General features: G+C 46.4%; 1 protein-coding gene across 1 annotated transcript in view; it reads left to right on the plus strand.

Annotated features, from left to right (window-relative positions):
- LOC124038788 (potassium channel subfamily K member 12-like) overlaps nucleotides 1–15,722 on the plus strand; it is a 38,417-nt gene extending 22,695 nt beyond the window's left edge. Inside the window, exons 3-5 of the mRNA XM_046354851.1 lie at nucleotides 7,827–8,190; nucleotides 14,430–14,577; nucleotides 14,734–15,722. Coding sequence (XP_046210807.1) covers nucleotides 7,827–8,190; nucleotides 14,430–14,577; nucleotides 14,734–15,129 — 908 coding nt within the window. The 3' untranslated portion in view covers nucleotides 15,130–15,722. The remainder of the gene's footprint in view (nucleotides 1–7,826; nucleotides 8,191–14,429; nucleotides 14,578–14,733) is intronic.
- Nucleotides 15,723–27,645: the final 11,923 nt, after the last annotated feature.

Here is a 27,645-nt window from a genome sequence, read left to right on the forward strand (position 1 = left end):
CAGCCATCATCCGACAGAGCAAGGAAAGATCAGCCATCATCCAACAGAGCAAGATCAGCCATCATCCAACAGAGCAAGATCATCCATCATCCAACAGAGCAAGGAAAGATCAGCCATCATCCAACAGAGCAAGATCAGCCATCATCCAACAGAGCAAGATCAGCCATCATCCAACAGAGCAAGCAAAGATCAGCAGTCATCATCCAACAGAGCAAGGAAAGATCAGCTATCATCCAACAGAGCAAGGAAAGATCAGCCATCATCCAACAGAGCAAGAGCCTCAGCCATCATCCAACAGAGCAAGGAAAGATCAGCTATCATCCAACAGAGCAAGATCAGCCATCATCCAACAGAGCAAGGAAAGATCAGCCATCATCCAACAGAGCAAGATCAGCCATCATCCAACAGAGCAAGGAAAGTTCAGCTATCATCCAACAGAGCAAGATCAGCCTCATCCAACAGAGCAAGGACAGATAATCTAAAAGAGCAAGGAAAGATCAGCCATCATCCAACAGAGCAAGGAAATATCAGCTATCATCCAACAGAGCAAGGAAAAATCAGCTATCATCCAACAGAGCAAGATCAGCCATCATCCAACAAGATCAGCCTTCATCCAACAGAGCAAGGAAGTTCAGCTATCATCCAACAGAGCAAGGACAGATCAGCTATCATCCAACAGAACAAGATCAGCCTTCATCCAACAGAGGAAGGAAAGATCAGCTATCATCCAACAGAGCAAGATCAGCCATCATCCAACAGAGCAAGGAAAGATCAGCCATCATCCAACAGAGCAAGATCAGCCATCATCCAACAGAGCAAGGACAGATCAGCTATCATCCAACAGAGCAAGGAAGGATCAGCTGTCATCCAACAGAGCAAGATCAGCCATCATCCAACAGAGCAAGGAAGTTCAGCTATCATCCAACAGAGCAAGGACAGATCAGCTATCATCCAACAGAGCAAGGAAGGCTCAGCTGTCACCCAACAGAGCAAGGACAGATCAGCTATCATCCAACAGAGCAAGGAAGGATCAGCTGTCATCCAACAGAGCAAGATCAGCCATCATCCAACAGAGCAAGGACAGATCAGCCATCATCCAACAGAGCAAGATCAGCCATCATCCAACAGAGCAAGGAAAGATCAGCCATCATCCAACAGAGCAAGATCAGCCATCATCCAACAGAGCAAGATCAGCCATCATCCAACAGAGCAAGCAAAGATCAGTCATCATCCAACAGAGCAAGGAAAGATCAGCTATCATCCAACAGAACAAGATCAGCCTTCATCCAACAGAGGAAGGAAAGATCAGCTATCATCCAACAGAGCAAGATCAGCCATCATCCAACAGAGCAAGGAAAGATCAGCCATCATCCAACAGAGCAAGATCAGCCATCATCCAACAGAGCAAGGAAAGTTCAGCTATCATCCAACAGAGCAAGATCAGCCTCACCCAACAGAGCAAGGACAGATAATCTAAAAGAGCAAGGAAAGATCAGCCATCATCCAACAGAGCAAGGAAATATCAGCTATCATCCAACAGAGCAAGGAAAAATCAGCTATCATCCAACAGAGCAAGATCAGCCATCATCCAACAGAGCAAGGAAGTTCAGCTATCATCCAACAGAGCAAGGACAGATCAGCTATCATCCAACAGAACAAGATCAGCCATCATCCAACAGAGGAAGGAAAGATCAGCTATCATCCAACAGAGCAAGATCAGCCATCATCCAACAGAGCAAGGAAAGATCAGCCATCATCCAACAGAGCAAGATCAGCCATCATCCAACAGAGCAAGGACAGATCAGCTATCATCCAACAGAGCAAGGAAGGATCAGCTGTCATCCAACAGAGCAAGATCAGCCATCATCCAACAGAGCAAGGAAGTTCAGCTATCATCCAACAGAGCAAGGACAGATCAGCTATCATCCAACAGAGCAAGGAAGGCTCAGCTGTCACCCAACAGAGCAAGGACAGATCAGCTATCATCCAACAGAGCAAGGAAGGATCAGCTGTCATCCAACAGAGCAAGATCAGCCATCATCCAACAGAGCAAGATCAGCCATCATCCAACAGAGCAAGGACAGATCAGCTATCATCCAACAGAGCAAGGAAGGATCAGCTGTCATCCAACAGAGCAAGGAAAAATCAGCTATCATCCAACAGAGCAAGATCAGCCATCATCCAACAGAGCAAGGAAGTTCAGCTATCATCCAACAGAGCAAGGACAGATCAGCTATCATCCAACAGAGCAAGGAAGGATCAGCTATCATCCAACAGAGCAAGGAAGTTCAGCTATCATCCAACAGAGCAAGGAAAGATCAGCTATCATCCAACAGAGCAAGGAAGGATCAGCTATCATCCAACAGAGCAAGGAAGTTCAGCTATCATCCAACAGAGCAAGGAAAGATCAGCTATCATCCAACAGAGCAAGGACAGATCAGCTATCATCCAACAGAGCAAGGACAGTTCAGCTATCATCCAACAGAGCAAGATCAGCCATCATCCAACAGAGCAAGATCAGCCATCATCCAACAGAGCAAGGAAGTTCAGCTATCATCCAACAGAGCAAGGACAGATCAGCTATCATCCAACAGAGCAAGGAAGGCTCAGCTGTCACCCAACAGAGCAAGGACAGATCAGCTATCATCCAACAGAGCAAGGAAGGATCAGCTGTCATCCAACAGAGCAAGATCAGCCATCATCCAACAGAGCAAGATCAGCCATCATCCAACAGAGCAAGGACAGATCAGCTATCATCCAACAGAGCAAGGAAGGATCAGCTGTCATCCAACAGAGCAAGGAAAAATCAGCTATCATCCAACAGAGCAAGATCAGCCATCATCCAACAGAGCAAGGAAGTTCAGCTATCATCCAACAGAGCAGGGACAGATCAGCTATCATCCAACAGAGCAAGGAAGGCTCAGCTGTCACCCAACAGAGCAAGGAAGGATCAGCTGTCATCCAACAGAGCAAGATCAGCCATCATCCAACAGAGCAAGGACAGACCAGCTATCATCCAACAGAGCAAGGAAGGATCAGCTGTCATCCAACAGAGCAAGGAAAAATCAGCTATCATCCAACAGAGCAAGATCAGCCATCATCCAACAGAGCAAGGACAGATCAGCTATCATCCAACAGAGCAAGATCAGCTATCATCCAACAGAGCAAGATCAGCCATCATCCAACAGAGCAAGGAAGTTCAGCCATCATCCAACAGAGCAAGGAAGTTCAGCTATCATCCAACAGAGCAAGGAAGTTCAGCTATCATCCAACAGAGCAAGGACAGATCAGCTATCATCCAACAGAGCAAAAACAGCCATCTAATGCATCTTGATACATTGGCCTGGAATAATGGCTCTGAAACAGCACCCCCTATTCCCTATATAGTGTACTATTTTCTAATCAGGGCCAATAGTTTTTAGATTTTAGTATTTTATTTTATTTTTCACCTTTATTTAACTAGGCAAATCAGTTAAGAACAAATTCTTATTTTCATTGACGTCCTAGGAACAGTGGGTTAAACTGCCTTGTTCAGGGGCAGAACGACATATTTTTACCTTGTTTGCCAGGGGATTCGATCTTGCAACCTTTCGGTTACTAGTCCAAAGCTCTAACCACTAGGCCACCTGACGTCCCTTCCTATTTAGCAGATGCTCTTATCCAGAACGACTTACATTTTCGTGTGCATACATTTTTGTTATGGTCACCCGTGGGAATCGAAACCAAAACCCTGCAAGTGCCATGCTCTACCAACTGAGCCACACGAGACCATAGTGCATGCACCATATAGGGAATAGGCTGCCATTCGGGACGCATCCTGAATCAATGCCATAGAGAGGCTATTCTCCTCTCTCAGGTCAATTAGTTAGTAATGACAGCTGGAACAAAAGGGAAGGAGAGATTTAATCTGGTTTCCTTTGGAGCAGGTCCAGGAGCAGGTCCAGGAGGAGAGAGACAATTAATTAACAACGAAACACTGAGACTCAGACATGTCTTCATTGAATCTTTTAATTTGGGCTGCCCCTCTACTCTCTAGCAACCCACCCTCTTCCTTCAGTTCACAACCACACCACTGTCATGTAGAACTCCACTACTACAACCACACCACTGTCATATAGAACTCCACTACTACAACCACACCACTGTCATGTAGAACTCCACTACTACAACCACACCACTGTCATGTAGAACTCCACTACTACAACCACACCACTGTCATGTAGAACTCCACTACTACAACCACACCACTGTCCTGTAGAACTCCACTACTACAACCACACCACTGTCCTGTAGAACTCCACTACTACAACCACACCACTGTCATGTAGAACTCCACTACTACAACCACACCACTGTCATGTAGAACTCCACTACTACAACCACACCACTGCCCTATAGAACTCCACCACTACAACCACACCACTGTCCTGTAGATCTCCACCACTACAACCACACCACGGTCCTGTAGAACTTCACTACTACAACCACACCACGGTCCTGTAGAACTTCACTACTACAACCACACCACTGTCCTGTTGAACTCTACTACTACAACCATACCACTGCCCTGTTGAACTCCACTACTACAACCATACCACTGCCCTGTGGAACTCCACTACTACAACCATACCACTGCCCTGTGGAACTCCACTACTACAACCACACCACTGTCCTATAGAACTCCACTACTGCAACCACACCACTGTCCTGTAGAACTCTACTACTACAACCACACCACTGTCCTGTAGAACTCCACTACTACAACCACACCACTGTCCTGTAGAACTCCACTACTACAACCACACCACTGTCCTGTAGATCTCCACTACTACAACCACACCACTGTCCTGTAGAACTCCACTACTACAACCACACCAGTGTCCTGTAGAACTCCACTACTACAACCACACCACTGTCCTGTAGAACTCCACTACTACAACCACACCACTGTCCTGTAGAACTCCACTACTACAACCACACCACTGTCATGTAGAACTCCACTACTACAACCACACCACTGTTGTGTAGAACTCCACTACTACAACCACACCACTGTTGTGTGGAACTCCACTACTACAACCACACCACTGTCCTGTAGAACTCCACTACTACAACCACACCACTGTCCTGTAGAACTCCACTACTACAACCACACCACTGTCCTGTAGAACTCCACTACTACAACCACACCACTGTCTTGTAGATCTCCACGACTACAACCACACCACTGTTGTGTGGAACTCCACTACTACAACCACACCACTGTTGTGTGGAACTCCACTACTACAACCACACCACTGTTGTGTGGAACTCCACTACTACAACCACACCACTGTCCTGTAGAACTCCACTACTACAACCACACCACTGTCTTGTAGATCTCCACGACTACAACCACACCACTGTCCTGTAGAACTCCACTACTACAACCAAACCACTGTTGTGTGGAACTCCACTACTACAACCACACCAGTGTCCTGTAGAACTCCACTACTACAACCACACCAGTGTCCTGTAGAACTCCACTACTACAACCACACCACTGTCCTGTAGATCTCCATGACTACAACCACACCACTGTCCTGAATCAATGCCATAGAGCGTCCCGAATGTCACCACTATTATTTACGGCTGCTCTTTAATAATTTGTTATTCATATCTCTTACTTTTTGGGGGGTATTGTCTTAACTGCATTGTTGGTTCAGGGCTTGTAAGTAAGCATTTCACTGTAAGGTCTACTACACCTGTTGTATTCAGCTCATGTGACTAATAACATGTGATACGTGTGTGAGCTATCTCCACTGCACTGGACTGATGGTAGAGGGGAACATGTCAGTGGTTGTGTGGGTGTCTGTGGGTGTCTGTGGGTGTCTGTGGAGAACTCACAACTACAACCACACCACTGTGTGTGTGTGTGTGTGTGTGTGTGTGTGTGTGTGTGTGTGTGTGTGTGTGTGTGTGTGTGTGTGTGTGTGTGTGTGTGTGTGTTTCTGCCTTTACATGAGTGTGTGTTTGCTCTATTAATAACGATCATATTTGAGTGGTTTCCAATTTGAACCACACCAGGTAAATATAACATTGAGTCATATAGGGAGCTCATCACATTAGTATAATTTATTACACACACCACACACACACACACACACACACACACACACACACACACACACACACACACACACACACACACACACACACACACACACACACACACACACACACCACACATCTAATCCTCATCTTTCGTCACCTCTCACAACTTCTCCACTTATCTTTAACACCTAATTGACCAGGAAATGAGTGACGAAAGGTCTACTACACCTGTTGTATTCAGCTCATGTGACTAATAACATGTGATACGTGTGTGAGCTATCTCCACTGCACTGGACTGATGGTAGAGGGGAACATGTCAGTGGTTGTGTGTGTGTGTGTGTGTGTGTGTGTGTGTGTGTGTGTGTGTGTGTGTGTGTGTGTGTGTGTGTGTGTGTGTGTGTGTGTGTGTGTGTGTGTGTGTGTGTGTGTTTCTGCCTTTTTACACGAGTGTGTGTTTGCTCTATTATTAACGATCATATTTGAGTGGTTTCCAATTTGAACAACGAGGTAAATATAACATTGAGTCATATAGGGAGCTCATCACATTAGTATAATTTATTACTGTAGTTATTAAAGGGATGGAACAGCTACTAAGCCCTGTGTAGAAAGAAATAGTACCCAAAAATGGTACCCTATTGCCTATATATTGCACTACTTTGACCAGAGACGATTTAGAAAATAGGGTGCCATTTGGGACGCAGACAAAGACAATGATGGAAAAATAATTTCACCTTGAAACAGAATCTCACTCCATGATCTCCTTGCACTTTGTTTTTTGCTTGACAGAATACACCACAACAATCACTTATCCAATCAGTTACAAATATACACTTTGGCTGGTGAGCATAGATGTGTGTCAGCTGCAAAGTCTGTCTCTGACCTCTGACTTCTCAACATAGGAAGTGTCCTTGTTTTGTTCCTATATAACTCAACAAATCACACAAATGACACACACACACACACACACACACACACACACACACACACACACACACACACATCTAATCCTCATCTTTCGTCACCTCTCACAACTTCTCCACTTATCTTTAACACCTAATTGACCAGGAAATGAGTTGACGGAACAAACGGCCAGATCATGTATCTGTATCTGTCAATCATTTACAGAGCTTAGCTTCATTACTGTGTTACTCACACACCCTCCCAAATACTGATGGCCTTGTCTTCTGAGGAAGTTCAGAGGAAGTAGAAAGATGTGCCACGTCTAATGCTAATAGAATGTTGCCAGATATTTCAGTTACAAAATGTCACTCACTTTATTTAACTCATCCAATGCTGGTACAGTGCTGTTAATATACATGCTGGTATGTACGGAGTAGTGTCTAAAACATATTACCCCAGGCCAGGACTCACTTGGGTTGCATTTACACATGGATCCCAAATCCTATCTTTACACATCAGATTTTTTTGAGCTGATCTGATTGGTCAAAATACCAATTACTGAAAAACACATCAGAATTGGGCTGACTGTGTAAACGCAGCCTTAGTGTCTACCACAGAAGAAGGAAATGAGGCATTCAGATACCCGCAATGACCTGAGAATTATTTGGAACAAACAGACTTACATTGTGGTATGTAAAATTCCTTCCTCTGGGCCTTCAGTAGTATAATCTTCTTTCATCAATCAATCAACCAATCATCCAGTCAAGCAATCAACCACTCAATCAATTAAGCAATCCATTACCCTAACCCCATCTCTCTGTCGCCACCTGTAGGTTTCGGGATGTCCACTCCAGTGACAGTAGCAGGGAAGGTGTTCCTGATCTTCTACGGTCTCCTCGGCTGCGCAGCCACCATCTTGTTCTTTAACCTCTTCCTGGAACGCATTATCACCCTCCTGGCTGTGGTCATGAAGGCTGTGAGGGAACGGCGCATTCGGAACTCCGGCCTCCTCCCGCCGGGTATCCGCCATGACTTCTCAGCGTGTTCTTTCCCGGGGTGGAAGCCGTCTGTCTACCACGTCATGTTGATCCTGGGGCTATCCGCCATCATCATCTCCTGCTGCGCCTCGGCCATGTACACCCCCGTGGAGGGATGGGCCTACCTCGACTCACTCTACTTCTGCTTCGTCACATTCAGGTAAGGTCGGAGCTCGGAGAGGTGGGCAAGATAGTAACTGGCTGGAGGGTTCTCTTTACGAATCTTGAGTCTGACTGAAGGGAAAATCTAATGGGTAGAGTAACTATCGTGTCGTTTTTCCCTTCATCAAGGCACTGCACTGTGGCTGGTCCTGTTCTTCAACCTGTTCTTTTGTGTGTGTATGTGTACGTCTCTTCCCTAAACTTATCTGGTTTTCCAGAAATCCCTGTTGGAAGATTCCTGTGTAGAACTTTATAATAACTCAACATAATGAAGGATTTATAATTTATTACTAAATTGTTATTAATCATTACTTTCACATTTGTAAGTGATAGTAACCTAGTTATTCACACATTTGTAAACCACTTTTAAAGTATGTAATAATGATTCATAAGATATTTAATATAGATCCTTATAGACCTTTTCCTAATCGTTATTCAAGTATTTTTTGCGTAGCCTCATCTAAAGTGTGGGCCATTTATACTTTATAAATATAAATGTCTCGAGTGAACAGTGTAATTTCTCATCAAAAGATGGACATTCCAGCAGTACCTGATGCTCCTTAAAATGAGCCACCCATGTGGCACAGTGTTTTGGGCCACTAGAGATTCTGGGTTCATGTCCAGGCTCTGTCGCAAGCGGCCCTGATCGGAAGACCCATGGGGCGGTGCACAATTGGCCCAGCGTCATCCGAGTTAGGGGAAGGTTTGGCTGGCAGGGATGTCCTTGTCCCATTACGCACTAGGTCTCAAAATGTCCCCTAGAACAAAGAGGATGTTAAGTTAAGAAAATATATAGAAAATGTGCATTTTTTGGAAGTGAGTTTCTACTGAAACTAAAGTGAATGTAAACAGTCACACTTAGACCCTAGAACATATCAATGGTTAAATAATAATCACAAATGCACAGAATGTTAAACTAAAAATATTTTCTAATAAAATCATGAGCTGGAGCACACCCAGAGAAAATGTTTTAATGTAGAGGTGCTGACTAAAGTTTTTTTTTACCCATTAAATGACTGGGAGGTTATACATAGAGTGTGCGCCAGCTCATGATTTTTATTAGACAATTTGTTGCATTACAACCTGTAATTTAAATGGAATTTTATTTGGATTTCATGTAATGGATATACACAGAATTGTCCAAATTGGTGAAGTGAAATTTTAAAAAATGACTTGTTTCAAAAAATGATTAAAAATTCAAACCACACAAGTGGTGTGTGCAACGCATATGTTTTCACCCTCTTTGCTATGAAGCCCCTAAATAAGATCTGGTGCAACCAATTACCTTCACAAGTAACATAATTAGTTAAACAAAGTCTATCTGTGTGCAATCTAAGTGTCACATGATCTGTCACATGATCTCAGTATACATACACCTGTTCTGAAAGGCCCCAGAGTCTGCAACACCACTCAGCAAGGGGCACCACCAAGCAAGCGGCACCATGAAGACCAAGGAGCTCTCCAAACAGGTCAGGGACAAAGTTGTGGAGAAGTAAAGATCAGGGTTGGGTTATTAAAAAATATCAGAAAATTTGAACATCACACAGAGCACCATTAAATCCGTTATTAAAAAATTGAAAGAATGTGTCACGATCTGACCTTAGTTCTTTTGTTATGTCTTTCTTTTAGTATGGTCAGGGCGTGAGTTGGGTGGGTTGTCTGTGATTTGGCCTGTTTTTCACCCTTGAGTTGTGGGTGATTGTTTTCTGTTTTGTGTCTACACCAGACAGGACTGTTTCGTTTCGTTCATTCTCCTTTGTTATTTTGTATAGTGTTCTCGTGATAATAAATTATCAATATGGACACTTACCACGCTGCGCATTGGTCCTCCTCCTCTCCTTCATACGACGACCGTTACAGAATCACCCAAAACCAAAGGACCAAGCAGCGTGGTAACGGGCAGCAGCAGCAGCAGCAGCGGTCTCCAGACTGCTGGACATGGAAGGGGATCTGGATGGCAAGGGACCCTAGGCACAGCCGGGAGAATATCGCTGCCCCAAGGCAGAGCTGGAGGCAGCGAAAGCAGAGAGGGGGTGGTATGAGGAGGCAGCGCGGTTGGAAGCCCAAGAGGCAGCCCCAAAAATGTATTGGGGGGCATACAGGGAGTGTGGCTAAGTCAGGTAGGAGACCTGAGCCAACTCCCCGTGCTTACCGTGGAGAGAGGGGGACCGGGCAGGCACCGTGTTATGCCGTGAGGTGCACGGTGTCCCCGGTGTGCAGGCATAGCCCGGTGCGGTACATAGCAGCGCCTCGTATCGGCCGGGCTAGAGTGGGCATCGAGCCAGGTGCCATAAAGCCGGCTCAGCGCATCTGGTCTCCAGTGCATCTCCTCGGGCCGGGGTACATGGCACCAGCCCTACGCATGGTGACCCCGGTTCGGGTCTCCAGTCTGTCCTGAGCTGCCAGAGTCTCCCGTCTGTCCTGAGCTGCCAGAGTCTCCCGTCTGTCCTGAGCTGCCAGAGTCTCCCGTCTGTCCTGAGCTGCCAGAATCTCCCGTCTGTCCTGAGCTGCCAGAGTCTCCCGTCTGTCCTGAGCTGCCAGAGTCTCCCGTCTGTCCTGAGCTGCCAGAGTCTCCCGTCTGTCCTGAGCTGCCAGAGTCTCCCGCCAGTCAGGAGATGCCAGAGTCTCCCGTCTGTCCTGAGCTGCCAGAGTCTCCCGTCTGTCCTGAGCTGCCAGAGTCTCCCGTCTGTCCTGAGCTGCCAGAGTCTCCCGCCAGTCAGGAGATGCCAGAGTCTCCCGCCAGTCAGGAGCTGCCAGGGTCTCCCGCCAGTCAGGAGCAGCCAGGGTCTCCCGCCAGTCAGGAGCAGCCAGGGTCTCCCGCCAGTCAGGAGCAGCCAGGGTCTCCCGCCAGTCAGGAGCAGCCAGGGTCTCCCGCCAGTCAGGAGCAGCCAGGGTCTCCCGCCAGTCAGGAGCAGCCAGGGTCTCCCGCCAGTCAGGAGCAGCCAGGGTCTCCCGCCAGTCAGGAGCAGCCAGGGTCTCCGCCAGTCAGGAGCAGCCAGGGTCTCCCGCCAGTCAGGAGCAGCCAGAGTCTCCCGCCAGTCAGGAGCAGCCAGAGTCTCCCGCCAGTCAGGAGCAGCCAGAGTCTCCCGCCAGTCAGGAGCAGCCAGAGTCTCCCGCCAGTCAGGAGCAGCCAGAGTCTCCCGCCAGTCAGGAGCAGCCAGAGTCTCCCGCCAGTCAGGAGCAGCCAGAGTCTCCCGCCAGTCAGGAGCAGCCAGAGTCTCCCGCCAGTCAGGAGCAGCCAGAGTCTCCCGCCAGTCAGGAGCAGCCAGAGTCTCCCGCCAGTCAGGAGCAGCCAGAGTCTCCCGCCAGTCAGGAGCAGCCAGAGTCTCCCGCCAGTCAGGAGCAGCCAGAGTCTCCCGCCAGTCAGGAGCAGCCAGAGTCTCCCGCCAGTCAGGAGCAGCCAGAGTCTCCCGCCAGTCAGGAGCAGCCAGAGTCTCCCGCCAGTCAGGAGCAGCCAGAGTCTCCCGCCAGTCAGCAGCAGCCAGAGTCTCCCGCCAGTCAGCAGCAGCCAGAGTCTCCCGCCAGTCAGCAGCAGCCAGAGTCTCCCGCCAGTCAGCAGCAGCCAGAGTCTCCCGCCAGTCAGCAGCAGCCAGAGTCTCCCGCCAGTCAGGAGCAGCCAGAGTCTCCCGCCAGTCAGGAGGCCAGAGTCTCCCGCCAGTCAGGAGCAGCCAGAGTCTCCCGCCAGTCAGGAGCAGCCAGAGTCTCCCGCCAGTCAGGAGCAGCCAGAGTCTCCCGCCAGTCAGGAGCAGCCAGAGTCTCCCGCCAGTCAGGAGCAGCCAGAGTCTCCCGCCAGTCAGGAGCAGCCAGAGTCTCCCGCCAGTCAGGAGCAGCCAGAGTCTCCCGCCAGTCAGGAGCAGCCAGAGTCTCCCGCCAGTCAGGAGCAGCCAGAGTCTCCCGCCAGTCAGGAGCAGCCAGAGTCGCCCGTTACTCCAGGTTTGCCGGAATCACCCTTCACTCCGGAGCTGCCGGAGTCTCCCGCCTGTCCGGTGCTGCCGGAATCTCCCGTCCATTCGGGACCCATTGCTAGGGTCCCCAGTCCGAGGTCGGCGGCGAGGGTCGCTGACCTAAAGAGGCCACGGAGGCAGGTTAAAAGGTGGACAAAGACTATGGTGGAGTGGGGTCCACGTCCCGCGCCAGAGCCGCCACCGTGGACAGAACCCCCACCCAGACCCTCCCCTATAGGTATAGGTTTTGCGGCCTGAGTCCGCACCTTTGGGGAGGGTACTGTCACGTTCTGACCTTAGTTATTTTGTTATGTCTTTCTTTTAGTATGGTCAGGGCGTGAGTTGGGTGGGTTGTCTGTTAGTTTTTCTATGATTTGGTATTTCTGTGTTTGGCCTGGTATGGTTCTCAATCAGAGGCAGCTGTCAAATCGTTGTCCCTGATTGAGAACCATACTTGGGTAGCCTGTTTTTCACCTTTGAGTTGTGGGTGATTGTTTTCTGTTTTGTGTCTACACCAGACAGGACTGTTTCGTTTCGTTCATTCTCCTTTGTAATATTGTTTAGTGTTCTCGTGATAATAAATTATCAATATGGACACTTACCACACTGGGCATTGGTCCTCCTCTTCTCCTTCATACGACGACCGTTACAATATGGCACCACAACAAACCTGCCAAGAGAGGTCCACCCACAAAAACTCACGGACCAGGCAAGGAGGGCATTAATCAGAGAGGCAACAAAGACACCAAAGATAACCCTGAAGGAGCTACAAAGCTCCACAGCTGAGATTGGAGTATCTGTCCACAGGACCATTTTCAGCCGTACACTCCACAGAGCAGGGCTTTACGGAAGAGTGGCCAGAAACAAATACATTGCTTAAAAACATAATAAGCAAACACATTTGGTGTTCGCCAAAAGGCATGTGGGAGACTCCCCAAACATATGGAAGAAGGTACTCTGGTCAGATGAGACAGAAGTGTAGCTTTTTGGCCATCAAGGAAAACGCTATGTCTGGCGCAAACCCAACACATCTCATCACCCAGAGAACACCATCCCCACAGTGAAGCATGATGGTGGCAGCATCATGCTGTGGGGATGTTTGTCATCGGCAGGGACTGGGAGACTGGTCAGAACTGAAGGAATGATGGATGGCGCTAAATACAGGCAAATTCTTGAGGGAAACCTGTTTCAGTCTTCCAGAGATTTGACACTGGGACGGTCTTGGAATGGCCTAGTCAAAGCCCAGACCTCAATCCAATTGAAAATCTGTAGTATGACTTCTTAGGGATAGGTGTCCTGCTAGTGCGCAATTCATATAAATAATCGTAATATTAAACATTCATTAACATACAAGAATCTTGTATCATTTAAATGCTTAAATTCTTGTTAATCTAACTGCATTGTCCAATTTACAATAGGCATTACAGCGAAAGCATACCATGCGATTGTCTGAGGGAGAATTGTCATCAACTACACTAATTAGCATAGCACAACGGTCCAAAAATATTACTAGAAAATATTCATATTCATGAAATCACAAGTGAAATATAGTGAAACACAGTTTAGCCTTTTATTAATCACCCTGTCATCTCAGATTTTGAAATTATGCTTTATAGCCAAAGCAAGACAAGCGTTTGTGTAAGTTTTTCAATAGCCTAGCATAGCATTATGTCCAGCTAGCAGCAGGAAGCTTGGTCACACAAATCAGAAAAGCAATCAAATTAACCGTTTACCTTTGATCTTCGGATGTTTTCACTGACGAGACTCCCAGTTAAACAGAAAATGTTCCTTTTGTTCCATAAAGATTATTTTATACCCAAAATACCTCCTTTTGTTGGTCACATTATGTTGAGATATCCACAGGAAATAGCGGTCACAACAACGCTGAAAAAAAAAAATCTGTCTATAATCCAAATTATGTCTATAATATCGACAGAAACATGGCAAATGTTTTTTATAATCAACCCTTAAGGTGTTTTTCAAATATCTATTCGATAATATATCAACCGAGACAATTGGCTTTTCAGTAGGAGCGAGAGGAAAAATGACTACCTGATTCATCAATTAATAATAAACTCTTTAATAATCCATTATTGATGCTTTATTAAGTGGAGTTGTCATAAAGTGCTACCGATTCCTGGAATTAGGAGGTAATAAGTAGGAAATCCTCCAACAGGACTTCTGGATAACTGGGGTAATTTGGGGAAAGTTACTGGGATTCTGAACCCTAGTCTCAGGGGGATAAATACAGGCAATAAAGCCACTCTTCTTCTTTTTCTTCCTCCTCCTCCAGTACCATCGGCTTTGGGGACCTGGTGTCGAGCCAGAGAGCAGACTATGAGTACCAGCCACTGTACCGTCTAGCCAACTGCCTGTTCATCCTTATGGGCGTGTGTTGCATCTACTCTCTGTTCAACGTCATCTCCATCGTCATCAAACAGGTAGATGTTGAACATTGGAAATGAGTCTGTCGACAATATTGTATTTTTAATCCTCCGTCATTTTGTATGTATGCATTGTTGTACTCAAATGGCTCAGGCAACTCTATCTGTATTTTAAATGTCTAATCAAATTCCCTCCATGCTTCTTTCATTCAGGTGCTCAACTGGATGCTTCAGAACTTATGCTGCCAGCGGTGTAAAATCAAGTCCAACTCTTTCCCATTGGGTCGCCGCAATGCCATCCGGCCTGGTTCGAGAATCCGTAAAGGTCGCTTCCGAATCAAACGCACGCCGGACTCGGGGGATTCGGGACCCTGCGAAAGCGACATGGAGGGAGGAGGACGCAGACTCTCTGGAGAGATGATTTCAATGAAGGACCTGACGGCCTCGAATAAGGTCTCACTGGCACTCATGCAGAAGCAGTTATCAGAGTCCGCTAACGGTTATCCCAGGACGGTGTGTGGCGGCTCGAGACATAACGGGTTCTCTGGAGGAGTGGGCGCTCTGGGGATCATGAACAACAGGCTGGCAGAGACCAGCAACTCCAGGTAGAACTGAGCAGTGTTTCTCGTCTTCTAGTCCGTGGACAGGCACTGGTCTGTGGGATGGGACTTTCAGTCCGAGAGATGAGTAGCTGACTTAATTTAAGCGCTCCCTCATGGAGTAAAGACCATAGACTGCTTGTCTTAATGAAAAGGTTGAGACACACTGGAGAGAACCCTGCAGGAAAATGTGCTTAAGAAGACATACTGATGGAGAGAAACAGAGGCGCTTAAAGATTCTGCAAAGTTTCATGTGATGAACTATACTTGCTATCACTCTTGTCATGCTTGAATATGTCTGGTCCTTCGTTGGAAGAGCATGATGATATGCATGACATTTTTAGGGATGTAATCAACATCCTGTGATGATTGATGATGATGATAATGATGATGATGATGGACAGTTTTAGTGATACTGTGGGAAGGAAAGTAACCTTCTTGTAACTGAACTTTGGAAGGTCAAAACACTACATTTTGCTCTCTGACTCAAAGCAACCGGAGAACATTTTCACTGATATAGCAGTGGTATTCTTCAGGATAATTAGTTAGCCATACCTGAGTAGATCTCTGAGGCTGTATGTATCATGCGTCTTAGATACAGAGAGACAGAAAGTGAGATAGATCCTAGATCAGCACTCCTCCTCTGAGACTTGATACATTTTGACTTCTACAGTGTACTGTACTGGAAGAGGCAACTCTGTGTGATCATTATTAGGCTACATCATTATCGCTTCCCCAATAATTATGACATTTATAAGTAGATTTGAATGTAAAGGTTGAGTTGGTACTGTAGCTGTCATTTCTGTATGGTATAACTATGCATTCCATGTCTCATGGTGGAGAACAATAGGAACTCATCTACATATCAGATCCACGTACAGACCTGTCCTGAAGTATGGAAGCTGAACCATAGAGAGACTAACCTTACAGACCTGTTCTGAAGTATGAAGCTGAACCATAGAGAGACTAACCGTGACCTGACCTGAAGTATGGAAGCTGAACCATAGAGAGACTAACCTTACAGACCTGTCCTGAAGTATGAAGCTGAACCATAGAAGACTAACCTTACAGACCTGTGCTGAAGCTGAACCATAGAGTGACTAACCTTACAGACCTGTCCTGAAGTATGAACCTGAACCATAGAGAGACTAACCTTACAGACCTGACCTGAAGTATGGAAGCTGAACCATAGAGAGACTAACCTTACAGACCTGTCCTGAAGTGGAAGCTGAACCATAGAGAGACTAACCTTACAGACCTGTCCTGAAGTATGAAGATGAACCATAGAAAGACTAACCTTACAGACCTGTGCTGAAGTACGGAAGCTGAACCATAGAGTGACTAACCTTACAGACCTGTCCTGAATTAGGGAAGCTGAATCATAGAGAGACTAACCTTACAGACCTGTCCTGAAGTATGGAAGCTGAACCATAGAGTGACTAACCTTACAGACCTGTCCTGAAGTATGGAAGCTGAACCATAGAGAGACTAACCTTACAGACCTGTCCTGAAGTATGGAAGCTGAACCATAGAGAGACTAACCTTACAGATCTGTCCTGAAGTATGGAAGCTGAACCATAGAGAGACTAACCTTACAGACCTGTCCTGAAGTATGGAAGCTGAACCATAGAGGGAATAACCATAGGGATGGCAAACCTAGTCTCAACTACTATATGAATAGAATGACTTGAATGGAGAGTCAAGCCATTCATGTCAATGTTCTGTGATGGTTGGGCCGGCGACCATATGGATTGTACCCATGCAAGGAAGTACAAGCAAGAAATCATTATATTTCAATGGTCTCAAGCAATCATCTTGATACTAGTCTCATCTTAAGCTAAGGTGACTGATTCTGTTGGGGAAGAGGAGACCGGTTCAGCACGCCCCTAATCACCCCTCAACCCTTCCCTCTGGCCCTAGCGCTTTGATGTTTAACAATCTGTAAGGTAGAAGCAATATGGTGGAAGCTCCAACACTTCACTGTTGATAACTATCCAAACCCTTCAGATCTGCCAATTTAAGGCCAACGGGAAGGGTAAAATAAATCATTCAGACAGACTGGCTGGTGTTTTCGTATGGGGTTCATGCTACTGCTGTACTGTGATGCTACTGCTGTAATGCAGACCAGCTCTGTTATGTCAGTCAGTTCAGTGAGCTCCTAGTAAGATATTCCGCAACTGAGCCTGAGTGCAGGTCTTCAAAAAGTAATTTCCTTTTCTCAAGATGGATTTGTGCAGCGAGGAGAGGGGAGGTAGGGAGCTCAGATCATGTTTCAGGTCAAAGAGCATTCTACTTACTTTATGTATGTCTACAGGCTAGAACTCCTCTCCTCCTCCTCCCCTCCTCTTCTCCCCCTCCCCTCCTCTTCTCCCCCTCCCCTCCTCTTCTCCTCCTCTTCTCCTCTTGCCTGTAAGAAAGAGAAAAAAAGACAGGAAAAAGAACCAAGGCTAAAAGTGTGCAACCTGATAATTACAGTGAACATTAAATAAGATGTATTTCTGTAAAATGACTAATGAAGAAGAGACTCATAGCAAGAGCAAGGTGTAGCTACTGTAGTGAATAAGTGGATCCTATACAACAGGGATCATCAACTAGATTCAGCCGAGGGCTGATTTTTTTTCCTTGAGCGGATGGTCGGGGACCCGGAACATAATTACAAATCATTCGTAGACTACAAATTGACTGCAAGAAGCCCAAACAGATATAATGTTTGACTAAAACGTAATAATTTTAAAACGTACATTTGTATACAATCACGTCGTATCTCTCTGTTATGGGTGGGAAAACTTGGGAGCCAATTTCTTAAATTAAAATCACTTGGAGCTGATTTCCTGGTGTTTTTTATATCCAACGGTGAAAATTGGATCCGCGGGCCGCCAGTTGGGGTAACCTTCTATACAGATACTTTAACATTTTAAATGGAGAAACTCTGGGAGAAGGAGAGTCACTTAAAGAGGAACATTTGTCTTGTAGCATTTCATCGAAAAGGATTCTCACACTTCACTGTCATTGTTTCTGAGAAAGAGAAAACGAGAGAAAGAGAGAAAGAAAGAGAACAGAATACCAGGTCCTGTCCATCTGACAGTCTTGAGGAGGGAGGAGGAGACAGAGAAAGAAAAAGAGAAAGAGAGAGAAGAGAATACCAGGTCCTGTCCATCTGACAGTCTTGAGGAGGGAGGAGGAGACAGAGAAAGAGAAAGAGAAAGAGAGAGAACAGAATACCAGGTCCTGTCCATCTGACAGTCTTGAGGAGGGAGGAGGAGACTGACTGACCATCTGACAGTCTTGAGGAGGGAGGAGGAGACAGAGAAAGAAAAGAGAGAGAGAGAACAGAATACCAGGTCCTGACCATCTGACAGTCTTGAGGATGGAGGAGGAGGAGACAGAGAAAGAAAAAGAGAAAGAGAGAACAGAATACCAGGTCCTGTCCATCTGACAGCACTGTCTTCAGGAGGGAGGAGTCTTTCCATCTGAGTGCATTCAGGAAATGACATTCCAAATGACACCCTACTATTTCCTATATAGTGCACTACTTTTGACTAGGCCCCGTAGAGAGCACTACATTGGGAATAGGTTTCAATTTGGGACATAGATTTGGTCTTTGTTCTGGAGACAAAGAGCACTCTGATCCACTATAGAGAAAAGACAGACATGCTCAACAGGTCAAACCTCCCAGATGTCATTATGAAACCCTGTATCTTTCAGGCTAATGGTCTCAAAGACAGCTTTTACTATAAGTGCACTGTTTGGGTAGAGAAGGTCATAGGAAGTACACACTATGAGGAACAGAAAGGAAAATGGAACACTGCTGTTTGGATATAATGGGAGAGAGAGAGAGAAAAAGAGAGAGACACCCTCTGAGATACACAGAACAGCCAAGAGCTTAACTCAGTCTGGCATCCATCGTTAGCATCTCTCTCTCTCTAGTCCACCAATGCCTACTACTGCTAGCAGGCTCTGCCATCTCTGCATTCAGCACAGTCACACACACACCGTACCCTCTCCGAGCATCCTGCTAGGTTTGTCTTTCTTATCAGTCAGTCAGCACACTGTGCATATAGCACCATGAGTGGAAATATAGCAAATCAAAGTGTTTGGTTGCGTACACAGTTCATCAGATGTTGTAGGAGGTGCAGCGAATTGCTTATGTTACTAGCTCCTAACAGTGCAGCAAAAATGTCAAACAAGTACACAAATAATAATATAACAAGAAATCAGGAATGTCAGAACGAGTCCAGTTAACAACCCAAACATCACTGTATCAGTAATCCAAATGCAATCTATGTTTATATACTCCAACAAAATATACTTAGAATGATATGTACAGCAGTAGATATATTACAGTGAGTGATGTTGAGAATTCAGCGTATAAATTAACAGTGGAACTAAATACAATGTACAGTGGTAGCATATATTAGAATGAGCCATGTGGAGAATCCAGTGCACGAATACACAGTTAGAAAACATTAAGAAACTATCCCATGTTTAATGTCTCTACAGTATATACACATGGGACAGCAGAGTTGTGTTTGTGTGTGCGTGTGTTTGTGAGTATTGGAGTATGCATGCTTGTGAGTGTATATGTGAGTACAAGAGTTTGCGTGTGTATGAGCTGTGTGTGTGAGAGCTTGTGTGAGTGAGTCTTTGTCTCTTATTACAGAAGATGGTGCGATAACTGTTTAACAGTCTGATGGTCTGGAGATAGAAGCTGTTTAACAGTCTGATGGTCTGGAGATAGACGCTGTTCAACAGTCTGATGGTCTGGAGATAGAAGCTGTTCAACAGTCTGATGGTCTGGAGATAGAAACTGTTCAACAGTCTGATGGTCTGGTGATAGAAGCTGTTCAACAGTCTGATGGTCTGGAGATAGAAGCTGTTCAACAGTCTGATGGTCTGGAGATAGAAGCTGTTGAACAGTCTGATGGTCTGGTGATAGAAGCTGTACAACAGTCTGATTGTCTGTCTGTGGTCTGATGAGATAGAAGCTGTTCAACAGTCTGATGATCTGGAGATAGAAGCTGTTCAACAGTCTGATGGTCTGGAGATAGAAGCTGTTCAACAGTCTGATGGTCTGGAGATAGAAGCTGTTCAACAGTCTGATGGTCTGGAGATAGAAGCTGTTCAACAGTCTGATGGTCTGGAGATAGAAGCTGTTCAACAGTCTGATGGTCTGGAGATAGAAGCTGTTCAACAGTCTGATGGTCTGGAGATAGAAGCTGTTCAACAGTCTGATGGTCTGGAGATAGAAGCTGTTCAACAGTCTGATGGTCTGGAGATAGAAGCTGTTCAACAGTCTGATGGTCTGGAGATAGAAGCTGTTCAACAGTCTGATGGTCTGGAGATAGAAGCTGTTCAACAGTCTGATGGTCTGGAGATAGAAGCTGTTCAACAGTCTGATGGTCTGGAGATAGAAGCTGTTCAACAGTCTGATGGTCTGGAGATAGAAGCTGTTCAACAGTCTGATGGTCTGGAGATAGAAGCTGTTCAAAAGTCTGATGGTCTAGAGATAGAAGCTGTTTTAACAGTCTGATGGTCTGGAGAATAGAAGCTGTTTAACAGTCTGATGGTCTGGAGATAGCCGCTATACAATAATTATAGTATGAACTCGAACCCAGGCGCAGAGAAACACAGTAAGCAGAAACATGGCAACCGCACACTAATAAAACATGAGACCTAAGCGAAGATACAGGCCACCTGAGGAACCTAAATAACAAGGCAAACAGGTGAACATGGAAGGTAACTAAATCCAATAAGTAATAATCAAGGTAACCTGTAAACTAGAAAACAGGGTAAGGGTGCCCTTCAGCGGTAACCTAAGGAATCAAGGAATCAACGTCTCCTGATGTTCCACCAGGGGTAGCTGAACGGCGATGGAAATCCCAAATGAGCCCCGGGGTCCAGAATGTCCCAATGTCCCAAGCCGGAACTCATGATATATTGAGTCCCACGTCGGAACTGGCGACTGGAGAGGAAGCGTCACACAGTGTAGACTAGCTGTCCCTCTATCATGCGAGACGGAGGTGGAGGCCGAGTGGCCGGAACCAGAGGACTGAACACCACAGGCTTGGGTCTGGAGATGTGGAAGGTGGGATGAACCCTTTTGGATCGGGGAATATAATAGGTCACTGGATTAATGCGCCATAGAACTTTGAATGGCCCAACATACAGGGGTGCCGACTTCCTTGATTACAAGCACAGAGGCAGATGCCTACTAGACAAACAGACCATCTGGCCGGAACGCAGGAGTGGACTCGAACGGCGATGACGGTTGGCCTGTCACTGAACCCGAGCTGAGGGCCTCAGGAGTGCTGACCGAACCCTCTTCCAGGTCCGACGGCAATGAGAGATGAGACGTTGAGCGGATGGAACCGCCACTTCAATCTCCTGATCTGGAAACAGAGGAGGCCATTCGTACAAAACCTGGAATGGTGACAGGCCGGTGGAGGAACACTGGAGAGTGTTGTGTGACTACACCACCAAGGGAAGATGCTGACTTCCAGTGGCGGGGGACAAACAGCACCATAAGGCGGTCTCCAGATCCTGGTTCACCTGCTCCGTTTGACCGTTGGACTGAGGGTGATAGCCAGAGGACAAACTGTCCAATGACCCCAGAAGAGTACAGAACTCCCTCCAGATACTGGAGGCAAACGTACTGAATGACTACCTGAGCAGTCTCACGGGCAGATGGAAGCTTAGGCAGCGGAATGAAATGTTCCGCCTTGGAAAAGCGGTCCACAATGACCAGGATGACAGTGTGACCCTCTGAGGATGGAAGACCCATGATGAAATCCATAGAGATGAGACCAGGGTTGAGAAGGTGTTGGGAGCGGATGAAGAAGCACCAGAGGCTGCTGACAAGGAGTCTTGTTCCGGGAGCATGTCGAACAAGTAGCCACAAAGGTCCGACTGCTGAGGGCCACCAAAACCTCCTCCTCAGAAACTTTAGCATTCGCTTCCCTCAACGTATGAGAGGGGAGACACAACGACACCACTGCCATACCTTGGACCGTGAGGAACAAAAGATCTGTTAGATGGACGGCCTACAGGAACTGCCTTCCTACCTTGCGCCTCCCTCTCTACAGTCCCTATACCCCAGGAGACCGGCACGAGGATGAGCAACCTAGGGATGATGGATCCAAGCGGCCGATCCCCACTGGAGCTGGGGAACTGGTGAGAAAGGGCATCCAGCTTCACGTTCTTAGACCCCGGATGGTAAGATAACATGAATCTGAACCGAGTGAAGAAAAGAGCCCAACGAGCCTGTCGGGGACTGAGGCGTTTAACCTCCTGGATGTAGGCCAGGTTCTTGTAGTCAGTCCAAACCTTAAAGGAATGTTCCAAACCATCCAACCGGTGCCGCCACTCCTCCAAAGCCAGTTTGACCGTAAGAAGCTCCCGATTACCAACATCATAGTTCCTCTCTGCTGTAGTGAGACACATGGAAAATAATGCACAGGGATGAAGCTTACGGACTTTAGCCGAGCACTGAGACAGAACCACACTCAAGCCAACGTCAGAGGCATCCACCTCTACCATGAAGGGAAGAGAAGAATCCGCATGAACTAGAATGGGTGCAGAAGAAAACCGACGTTTCAGGTCCTAGAACGCCTTCTCATCAGCAGGGGTCCAGCTTAAATGCCCAGCACTTGGTGAGCGCTGTCAATGGCGTAGCCACCGAACTAAAGTCTCTTTCAAATCTCCAGTAGAAATGAGCAAAATCCCCAAAAAACGCTGGACTTGTTTGACTGTGCTGGGACTCGGTCAATTGACCACCGCTTCTACCTTTTGGGAGTCCGTACACAGCCCTGAAACACGATGTACCCCAGGAATGAGATCGGAGGAACGTGAAGCTCACACTTTTCGGCCTTCACAAACAACTGGTGAGAGAGAAGTCTTTGAAGAAGCTGGTGAACATGTTGGATAATAATATTAATAATAATATATGCCATTTAGCAGACGCTTTTATCCAAAGCGACTTACAGTCATGTGTGCATACATTCTACGTATGGGTGGTCCCGGGAATCGAACCCACTACCCTGGCGTTACAAGCGCCATGCTCTACCAACTGATGTGTTCAACCATGGACCTGGAGAAGATGAGGATGACATCCAGGTACACAAACATGAACTGGTGACAGAAGTTGCGCAGCACATCAATAACCATGGTCTGAAAAATGGCAGAAGCATTTGTAAGTCCAAATGGCATGACAAGGTACTCATAATGTCCATTTGGAGTGTTGAATGTTGTCTTCCACTAGTCTCCCTGTCTGATGCGCACCAGATTGTACGCATTCCATAAATCCAATATTGAGAAAACTGTTGCTCCCTGGAGTCTCTCAAAAGGCTGATGAAATAAGAGGAAGAGGGTAAAGGTTCTTCATGGTAATGTTATTTAAACCCAGGTAATCAGTACATGGACGTAATCCCTCATCTCTCTTTCCAACAAAGAAAAACCCCGCTCCAGCAGGTGAAGTGGATGGCCGATTAAAACCAGCCACCAGTGCCTCCTTAATTTAACTGTTCATGGCTGCAGTCTCCGGACCTGAGAGAGAATATTCCCCTTCTGAAGGAGTGGTGCCAGGCAGGAGGTCGACGACACAATCGTAGGACCTGTAAGGAGGAAGTTTGCTGGCCCTTCGTTGCTGAAGACCTGACCCAGATCCCAGTAATCCCGAGGTACGCGGGAAAGATCAGGCTTGTCATCCCCAGCCGGGGGAACAGGAAAATCGGAAGCCTCCAGACGATCAGGGACAGAAAGATGTGGAGAGAGTTGCTGGCAGGTGGACTGGCATGAAGGATTCCATCCAAGAACTCTTACTGAGGGCCAGTCAATTTGAGTGGCCAGAAGCAAGGTGCGTACCGTGTCGGCAGCTGGAGACTTTATCTGACTTTCCAGTATTCTCCAGTCTACTGACGAGTCATTCAGATTTCCGTCAGCTCGGGACATGAGGCACGGAAACGTCCAGACTGTCCACAGGAAAGACAACGTTGCTCGTTAATCCTGCACCATCTCTCCATCGCGGAAAGTCTTGTGCATCCCAATGTCCTTGTTTCCTCTGAATTATATGAAGGAGAACCAGAGAATTGAGAATTGAGAACTCTGACGGGGTACCGGACAAGCAAACTCAAACGCAGCATGTGGAACAAACAAAGAATCGACTCCCTCAGCGGAACCCGAAAAACTGGCAACAACTCGGAACCCCTCCATCCTCTCACGACAATGTTCCCGAAGCCGGTTGTCAATCCAGATGGCCAGACCGATAAGCTCATCGAGTGTGTCAGGGTTGTCCGGGGAAGCCTTGAGAACCTTGCTGAATCCGAGTGAAGTGCCTCTGTATTCCAACCACTCTCAGTGGCAAGCGTCCGAAAGTCAATGGCATAATCAGCTAAGCTCCAGCTGCCCTGCAGAAGTGCAATATGTCTTTGAGCAGCGTTCCTGCCCCTGATGGGGTGATCAAAAACCCTCTTCATCTCCTGGGTGAAGCTTTGCCAATTAAAACAAATGTCTTATTGCTGCTCCCATATGGCTGTGGCCCAGGCCAGAGCCCACCTTGAGAGCAAGGAGATGACATATGCCACTCTGGAACACTCGGTGGGACGTGTTGATGCCTGCAACTCAAAGGCCAGCGAGCACTGGAGCAGGAACCCACAACACCTCCCAGGATGCTCCTCATAGTGCTCTGGTGCCGGGAGATGAGGCTCCCGATGGGAGGAAGACACTGAGCTGGTAGGGAGTGGAGGATTAGGAACAGCCACAGGTGCAGCAGCCATTGCTCCCGTCTGTCCTGTCTGCAGAGCGGACACAAGAGTTCTTAATTCATCCGACAATGTCTGCAGCCACGCCTCATGGCGACCAATCACAGTTCCATGGTGGGTGAGAGCCGACTGTAAATGGTTGAGTCCTGAATGTCCCTCGGACAACTGAGAAATCTCTACTGGATCCATTGTAGGCTTAGGTCTACTATAACAATAATGCTAGTAAGAACTCGAACCCAGGCACAGAGAAACACAGCAAGCAGAGGTAAGGGTAAATCCAGAACTTTTACTTAGAGTCTTAACAGAAACACGGAAACCGCATAAGAGCACACTAATAAAACATGAGACAAGCAAAGTTACAGGCCAACTGAGGAACCTAAATAACAAGGCAACCAGGTGAACATAGAAGGTAATTAATCACAGGTGAATCCAATAAGCAATAACCAGGGTAACCTGGAAACGAGAAAGAGTGCCCTCCAGCGGTAACCTGCAGAAACAACAATGACATAACACAGAAACTGTGACACTATCCAACAGTCTGATGGCCTGGAGATAGAAGCTGTTGAACAGTCTGATGGCCTGGAGATAGAAGCTGTTGAACAGTCTGAAGGTCTGGAGATAGAAGCTGTTGAACAGTCTGGAATAGGTCTGGAGATAGAAGCTGTTGAACAGTCTGATGGCCTGGAGATAGAAGCTGTTGAACAGTCTTATGGTCTGGAGATGGCCAGTCTTATGGTCTGGAGATAGAAGCTGTTGAACAGTCTGATGGTCTGGAGATAGAAGCTGTTGAACAGTCTTATGGTCTGGAGATAGAAGCTGTTGAACAGTCTGATGGCCTGGAGATAGAAGTCTGATGGTCTGGAGATAGAAGCTGTTTAATAGTCGGATGGCCTGGAGATAGATGCTGTTTTTCACTCTCTTGTTCCCAGCTTTGATGCACCTGTACTGTATCCTCCTTCTAGATGGTAGCGGAGTGAACAGGCCATGACTTGGGTGGCTGAGTTGCCGTTCCAGGGGGTGATGCAAACCTCCCTGACCAAGACCCTCTACCCCGATTGCTCAGTTTGGCCGGGCGGCCAGCTCTAGGAAGAATCTTGGAGGTTCCAAACTTCTTCCATTTAAGAATATGAAGGCCACTGTGTTCTTGGGGACCTTCAATTCTGGTACCCTTCCCCAGATCTCCGACTCGACACAATCCTGTCAAACTTTTGAGTCTCATAGCAAAGGGTCTGAATACTTATGTAAATAAGGTATTCCATATACTGTACAGTACCAGTCAAAAGTTTGGACACACCTACTCATTCAAGGGTTTTTCTTTATTTTTGCTATTTTAAAACCATAAAATAACACATATGGAAACATGTAGTAACCAAAAGAGTGTTGTAGAAATCAAAATAGTAGCCATCCTTTGCATTGATGACAGCTTTGCACAATCTTGGCATTCTCTCAACCAGCTTCACCTGAAATGCTTTTCCAACGGCCTTGAAGGAGTTCCCACATATGCTGTGCACTTGTTGGCTTCTTTTCCTTCACTCATCCCAAATCATCTCAACTGGGTTGAGGTCGGGTGATTGTGGAGGCCATATCATCTGATACAGCAATCCATCAATCTCCTTCTTGGTGAAATAGCCCTTACACAGCCTGGAGGTGTGTCCTGTTGAAAAACAAATGATAGTCTCACTATCGATGCTGAATGCTGTGGTAGCCATGCTGGTTAAGTATGTCTTGAATTCTAAATAAATCACTGACAGATTTCCACCTGTCTAATGTCCATTGCTTGTGTTTCTTGGCCCAAGCAAGTCTCTTCTTATTATTGGTGTCCTTTAGTAGTGGGTTCTTTGCAGCAATTCGACAATGAAGGCCTGATTCATGCAGTCTCCTCTGAACCGTTGATTTTGAGATGGGTCTGTTACTTGAACTCTGTGAAGCATTTATTTGGGCTGCAATTTCTGAGGCTGGTAACTCTAATGAATGTATCCTCTGCAGCAGAGGTAACTCTGGGTCTTCCTTTCTTGTGGCGATCCTTATGAGAGCCAGTTCCATCGTGAAGCTACATAGTTTTTGCAACGGCACTTGAAGAAACTTTCAAAGTTCTTGAAATTTTCTAGATTGACTTAACTTAAAGGTCTTAACTTAAAGTAATGATGGACTGTCGTTTCTCTTTGCTTATTTGAGCCGTTCTTGCCATAATATGGACATGGTCTTTTTCTAAATAGGTCTATCTTCTGTATACCACCACAACCTTGTCACAACACAACTGATTGCCTCAAATGTCTTAAGAAGGAAAGAAATCCCACAATTGAATTCAAATGCATTCCAGGTGACTACATCATGAAGCTGGTTGAGAGAATGCCAAGCGTGTGCAAAGCTATCATCAAGGCAAAGGGTGGCTACTTTGAAGACACTAAAATCTAAAATATATTTTGATTTGTTTTGATGTCTTCACTATTATTCTACAATGTAGAATCCCTAATCCCTAGATGCACAACTTTGAACCCAGGCTCATAGAGCTCTGGTCCTAAGTAGTACACTATATGGGGAATAAGGTGTCATGTGGGACACATGCCATTACTTTTTACAGATAGATGCAGTATCTAATAGTTGGAATGTTTCCATTGCTCTGTCCTCGGGTTAAAAAATAACTAGACAAAATGACTCAGGTAGTTGAGACTTCAGGCTTGTTGTAGTTAACTGCATGCCATTATGGTGAAGCCATATGAGATGGTTGTATATAAAACATAGATTACTCTTTGAAATATATTTTTCTATAG

This window comes from Oncorhynchus gorbuscha, linkage group LG06 (genome assembly GCF_021184085.1).
Source record: "Oncorhynchus gorbuscha isolate QuinsamMale2020 ecotype Even-year linkage group LG06, OgorEven_v1.0, whole genome shotgun sequence".
Taxonomy (NCBI): Eukaryota; Metazoa; Chordata; class Actinopteri; order Salmoniformes; family Salmonidae; genus Oncorhynchus; species Oncorhynchus gorbuscha.